Source organism: Piliocolobus tephrosceles, chromosome 20 (genome assembly GCF_002776525.5).
Source record: "Piliocolobus tephrosceles isolate RC106 chromosome 20, ASM277652v3, whole genome shotgun sequence".
In the NCBI taxonomy this organism is placed as follows: domain Eukaryota; kingdom Metazoa; phylum Chordata; class Mammalia; order Primates; family Cercopithecidae; genus Piliocolobus; species Piliocolobus tephrosceles.
The window spans coordinates 3,984,902-3,991,828 of record NC_045453.1 but is presented as its reverse complement, the minus strand read 5'-3'; the positions used below and the strand labels follow the sequence as shown (position 1 = coordinate 3,991,828).

Below are 6,927 nucleotides of genomic sequence, written 5' to 3'. Positions count from 1 at the left end.
AAATTAGCCAGGCGTGCTGGCACGCGCCTGTAATCCCAGCTACTCAAGAGACTGAGGCAGGAGAATCGCTTGAAAATGGAAGGCGGAGGTTGCAGTGAGCTGAGATTGCGTCACTGCACTTCAGCCTGGGTGACAGAGCAAGACCCTGTCTCAAAAAAAAAAAAACAACAAAAATTAAAAAATTACAATATCAACTTCAACAGTTGATAGATAGGACAACTGGACACAAAATCCACAAGGTGTGGAAGAATTTAAAAATACCATAAAGCAACAGGATCTAATAGACATTTATAAAACATTTCATCCAACAACAATGGAATACACTCCTTGGTGTTTATGTCAAGGAAATGAAAGTGTTTTTCTCCACAACCCCTGGGCAGGAATATTAATGGTAGTGTTGTTTATAATAGCCCAAAAGTGTAAACAACCAAAATGTCAATCAACAGGTGAAGGACTAACATAGAGTGGTACAGCCATACAATGGAATACTTCTTAGCAGTAAAAAAAAAAATGAATTATTGATAACATGCAACAGCTTATATAGATTATAAGAGCATTATGCTGAGTGAGGAAAAAAGAATCTCAAAGGGTCACATAGTGTGTGACTATATTTATATAACATTCTCTAAAAATTATGAAATGTAGAACAAATTAGTGCTTGCTAGGTTTTATGAATAGTCAGGAGAGGGAGGTAAATATGCCAATAAGACAATAAGAGAGGGAGATCTTTTCATAATGAATAATTCTATATTTTGATTTGTTGATGGTTGAATGAATCTAAGAAGGTTCTGATAATCTAATATTAGATGCATAGTACAGTAGTGAATTTTCAGCCTGTAAAGAAGTGGTCTCCAATAGAAGTATCTAAAAAGATGGAAATGTTCTAAATCTGCACTATACAATATGTTAGCCACTAGTCATGTGGTTGTAAAGCACTTGATATGTGCTCTATAATATTTTGAGCACTAAAAATACTGAAGAACTACATTTTTAATTTTACTTACATTTAATTAATTTAAATAGCCACTGTCATGGATGACTATTATCTAGGGCTGGTATCACATGGGTAGTGAAAAGAATTTACCAAGACAGTTATAGGTATAGGTAAAGAAAGGCAGACTTATTAGAGAAAGTAGGAAAATACTTTGCAAGAAAGCAATGGGCAAATCAGCAAGAGAGGAACAGACTGCAAGAAAACAAAGGCTTGCTGGGGATTTTATGGGATGATGATTTTGCTGGAGAGAGCTATGGGCAGTATTGATAATGCCAAGGTTGTAGTGAGCTAACTTGCATTTTTCTATCAGTCAAAGGTTTGGTGATGCTGGACACAGGGAAAAAGTGAGTTATTTGCACAGGAGGGCTATGTGTCCTGGACCATAAAGAAAGGCAGACTTATAACTTACTTGCTTTCTCTTTTTGCTTTCCCTTGGCCCCACCAACCCAACACCCCCTCTCCAACTAGGACTTCCTAGCCATGTTACTAGTAGCTACAAATTGCTTTTTAGAACCTAGATTCATACTCAGCTCCCATTCTTTCCAGTAGTGTGAATTGGAGTAAGTTTCTTATGTTTTCTGTGCCTTTGAGTTTCTCATTTGTAAAATGGAGATAATAATATCTACCTCAAAGTGTTGCTGTAAAGGTAAATGAGTTTATGTATGTAAGACACCTACAGGAGTGCCAGCACAGAGAAAGTGTTATATTGTTGTGCCCTGAGTTCCGAGACCCCCCTCAAAGACAACCACCAGAAACCGAAGTCAAAGCCAAGCGGCCGGGATCACTTTATTGCAGGTTCGAACCCGGACCTCTCTCCGTACAGGCATAGTCAGGAGGGCAAGAGAGAGGTCCCGAGCACAGCTCAAGCCTACTTTTTATAGTAAGGCACAAACAGGTTACAGAAGATTAGAGCATTTTTGCAGTTACAAGATTGGGATTGGTTGACATTTTGAAGTTTGAACATTCGGCAGTTTCTGATTGGCTCCCACCCTTTTTTAAACTACAAACGTCTAGGGGTTTTTTTTTAGACAAACTGCTTGCTTAACCATGGGTGGGAGGGGGGTGGTTTTGATTGAGCAAGCAGGGGGTACGTGACTGGGGGCTGCAAGCACCGGCAATCAGAACAGAACAGAACAGGACAGGGACTTTCACAACGCTTGTCCATACAACGTCTGGAATCTATAGATAACATAACCGGTTAGGTCAGGGGTTGATCTTTAACCAGGCCCAGGGTGCTGCCCGGGCTGTCTGCCTGTGGATTTCATTTCTGCCTTTTAGTCTTTTCAATATAAGGGTTAGCCATTTGTTGTTATCATTGTTGTGTTTTGTTTTCTTTCTAATGTCTGGACCTTCTAATGATTCAGACTCATGGGACCATATTTCATTCTGTTTTTATAATTTTAACCTGTAAGATTCTCGTTTTAATTGGAATTCCATATTTAGGAATTCTTGGGTGCCTTAGATGTATGAAGAAAATATTCACATCTCCTTCCACTAAACAACTAGCTGAATTAACAACTGAGACTTCTTATAATTAAATTCTTTACTTGATTTTTGTAATCCACATAAATAGCTTGAACTTAGGCTGAAACCCATGAGAATTTGTGGCTACAGTTCATAGGGTTAATATTTCCCTTCTCCATCCAGAGCCAAGGTTAATGCTGACAAAATACAATCTAATAAAGATTAATTTGTGTGTGTGTGTGTATACACTCATGTGTCAGAGAGAGAGATTTCATTCTTCCTTAGGCTGAGATTGTTGCCTTTGAATCTCAGGTTTTTATAAGGGTTTCAATTATATGTCTTCCCTAGGACTAGATCTTAGCTTTATACATCTCACATAGCCATCAAAATAACACTCAACTTACCTTTCAGGGTTTGCAATGTTAGTTTTTGGCCTGTGCAGATTCCTTTCATTTTTGATGGTTTCTCAATGCAGTAATTTCCTTTTTACATTAACCCAACTTTTTTGGTTATTTTCACCAGATACCTTGTTCGATATATCTATTCTACTATATTTATATTAATAACAGTCCACTATATATGTATCTTATTGTCTAATATTGCTGAAATATTTTTAATCCAATAATGAATCTCTGTCATCTAATTAGTGAGTTTGAGCTATGTAAATGTATTATAACTACTGATCTATTAGGACTTTTTCCTGCCCTCCAGTTGTGACTTATCTATTCCTCATTTTTTTAGTTTCTGTTGGATAGATCGTTTTCTTCTGCTAATATGAATATTATAATTTTATTTTTATTTGTTTGTTTTATTGGAAATTCGTCCTTGCTTTCAGGACCCATTCCTATCCTTATATTTATTATTACTAATTTAACATCTAGCTTCACAAATACAACTTTAATATGAAGGCTTTTTGCATTTCTCCTGACTGCTCAGACTTAGGGTCTTTATTTGATGCTCCACCACCAAGTCACCTATAAGGGAAATTTGCATTCACAGGAAGACTGTAAATAATAAAACCAATTCTTTGACTAGGACTTAAACCATATAAAAGCTGGTGGCAAAAGTAAAGAGAGGTGATCCTTGAGACCTCCGAGGTAACTGCTCTTAAATTTGCATTTGCCTCTAAAAATGATTTCTTCTATGTCAATATCTCTCAGTGTAAACATATTCTTGTGTAAAACCACTATGTGACCTGAATAATGGCCATAGGGCTCATCTAAGCCAACTGGCTTCTTTATTAATGCATCTCAGTGGTTAACAGGGTTGAAATTTTTTTGAAAACTGCAATCAATGATCAAAGAATGATCTAGGTAAACATCGGTTCCTTGTGGCAACATTTTAATATTTTCAAAGACAAGGTACAACTGGTAGAAAAAAATACCCTCATGCATCTTTGTTTTCTAATTGTGGTTAAATATATGACATAATGTTGGCCATTTTAGCCATTTTTCCTTTTATTTTTAGTTGACACATAATTGTACATATTTATAGGATACAAAGTGGTATATATATATATTTCAATACATGTATACAATGTATAATGATCAAACCAGGGTAATTAGCATATCCATCACCTCAAACATTTATCTTTTGTATTGGGAACATTCAAAATCCTCTCTTCTAGCCTTTAAAAGTATACAATAAATTGTAGTTAACCATATTCACCTTACAGTGCTGCAACACCAGAAGTCATTCCTCCTATCTAGCTATAACTTTGCATCCATTAGCCAATCTCACTCCATCCTCCCCTCTCCCTAATCATTACCAGCCTCAAATATAAATATCTGCAACCCTACTCTCTACTTCCGTGTGCTCAACTTTTTTAGCTCCCATATATAAATAGAAACATGTGGTAATCTTTTTGTACCTGACATTTCACATAACATAAAGTCCTCCAGGCTATATCCATGTTTTTGCAAAGGACAGAATTTCATTATTTTTGTGAGTGAATAGTATTCCATTGTATATATGTATTCCATTGTGTGTATATATATGTGTAGTATTCCATTGTGTGCATATATATGTATATATGTATGTATGTGTGTGTGTATATATACATAATATATATTCTTCTGCATATGGAAATCCAGTTTCTTCAGCATGATTTATTGAAGAGGGTATCCTTTCCCCAGTGTATGTTCTTGGTGTTTTTATAAAAAGTCAGGTGACCTCAGATCAGACCCAACTACATCATACCTCCTTTCCAAATGTGCAAGAAAACTACTAGAAATTCTTATTGTTGGAGTTTCAGATTTATGTCGTGGTTTATATTGCCATATTCACTTTTGGAGGTGAGTACATTTTGATCTTGGTCCAGCTGCGCAGAGAGTCAAAGTAGGAAAAGCACAGATTCTTCCCACCAGTCTACAGCCTACAGAGTGGCATTCGGTGCAATGGGATGGAACATGTTGTGTCTCTATTCCATGTGGGGGTAAAGTGAGTGACCTCAAATTTCCTGTGTCTGCCTACATGATGCAAAGTTCACAGTTCAGAAGTTTAGGGACACACTTCATATCATCCCATCTGTTCTGGCTCAGTGCATAAGAATCCAAGTCTCTAAGGAAGGTAGCATAGTGTGCAGTACACTGGACCAAAAGGGCTGCACCTCTTATGGAAAGCCTGGCCGTGGGGCTCTTCATAATCATTGCAATTCTGCTGTTTCAGAAACCCACAGGTAAACCAAACCAGAGGCTTACTCGAATCAACAGTGGGATGGAGTATTTTCAAGAGCCAAAGGGAACTTCATAATCCCCACTAAAAGGAAATAGAGCCCTCAAAGATGGCTAAAGTTTATCCAACATCATCAGAAATTTCCTCTTTCTGGAGCCTTATTCCATGATACTATCCTTTAAAAGGAATACTCACAGAGCTAGAAAGAGGTAATAATTGCTTCTGGGAAAGATGTGTTGTTATAGAAAGGAATGATCCCAAAATCTAGGGATACCTTTATGTCTTTGGATATGGTTTTTACTCTGATGCTCAGCTATATTTCCTTTTACTCAAATATATGTGTGTGTGTGTGTGTGTGTGCATTCTCTATTTTACTGCAGTGTGTGAATAGAGGAAGAAGCAAATTATGGAATTAGGTTTAAGAAATATGTCTTCAATATCTACTAGTTTGTCAACTTTGAGTAAGTAGTGAAGACTGTAGGAGCCTCAGTTTCCTCATCTATGGAGACAATGACACCTGGTTAACAGGGGTTTTATTAAGTGATATAACTCATGTGAAGCTTGGCACATATTAAGAACTTAAAAATTAGAGTTTCCTTTCCTCTTTCAAAACCGGATGTCTTACATGTGTCCCTTATTATAAGAACAGCAATGGCCTATTCCTGGCCCTCTACATTCCTAAGACCCAATAGATCACTACCTTACTGGATAACATGAAAGTTATTCTTGACCCTGATAGTGGGTTTGAACTCAGGAGAATAGTTCAACTCAGACATAAACACATAGTAACAATATGTTTTTCTCTGGGCATCAGAGGAGGTACAGTAGTAAGTAGTGCCCTGGGAGCATTCAGGATGGAGGCAGATTTGCTGAGGTTCCTATGTAGAGCATAGTTCCATAGCCTAGAATCAAGGGTTCAGCTCCTTTATTTTCTCAGACAAGATCTTATCTTCTTGGCGAAGTCTATCAGATGTTAAAGGGAGGCCTAAAACCTCACAGAACCTAAATATAAGTGATCTAGTTAAATACAAACACTGAGGTTGACCTGGTTGGAAAATCCTCTTTGGAATATATGAGGGTCTGCCTTGTGGATACCCCATACCCCTAATTCTTACAAACCTCCTCTGTCTTCCCCAAAACCAACGTGCCTTCAGTCTCAAACGCTGATATTGTCCTATTGCTCCTTTCTGTGTATAGTAACCGAACAACTTAAGACGTGCTGGGATAACTATGTACAAGGACATTGCAGGAAAATCTGCAGAGTAAACCAAGTGCGTGACGTACTATGTGAAAATGGGAGATATTTTTGCCTCAATATCAAGGAACTGGAAGCATGTAAAAAAATTACAAAGCCACCTCATCCAAAGCCAGCAACACTAGCACTGACTCTTCCTCAAGACTATGTTACAATAACAGAAAAATTCCCAATCCTGAAGACATAAATCAAATACAATTTCCTGTTCACTTGCTTCTCAACCTAGTCTAATAAACTAAGGTGATGAGATCTACATCTTCTTCCTTCTGCTTTCTTTATCCTTAAAATGATCTTCGAGCGTATTCTAATAAAGTGCATTGCCAGTTTTCTGTCTCATTTTGTTCTTTAACCAGGGATTGAACACTCATTATATACTAGGTAATGAATTGATAAGAACTCAGAACCTCTCCTTGAAAAGGGGATATGACAAGTGCACTAAAAAAAAATCCTATAGTGTGCAAGTCTGGAATAAGAAACTTAGAAACACTGACATGTAATTTAGGAGAGGGAAAGGTGAAGCAAATATTCAGGGGAAATACAT

General features: G+C 37.2%; 1 protein-coding gene across 1 annotated transcript; it reads left to right on the top strand.

The window, feature by feature from the left end:
- The first annotated feature begins 5,015 nt into the window (after positions 1-5,015).
- On the top strand, positions 5,016-6,712 carry DEFB127 (defensin beta 127). Its single transcript, XM_023220180.2, has 2 exons — positions 5,016-5,135; positions 6,329-6,712. Exons 1-2 carry the CDS (start codon positions 5,072-5,074, stop codon positions 6,571-6,573), a joined length of 309 nt encoding a protein of 102 aa, XP_023075948.2. The 5' UTR covers positions 5,016-5,071; the 3' UTR covers positions 6,574-6,712.
- Positions 6,713-6,927: the final 215 nt, after the last annotated feature.

Coding starts and splice junctions, on each gene's coding strand:
- DEFB127 (XM_023220180.2), top strand. CDS start 5,072: ATGGAAAGCCTGGCCGTGGGGCTCTTCATAATCATTGCAATTCTGCTG. Junction 5,136..6,328: donor GCTGTTTCAGAAACCCACAG/GTAAACCAAACC, acceptor TTCTGTGTATAG/TAACCGAACAACTTAAGACG.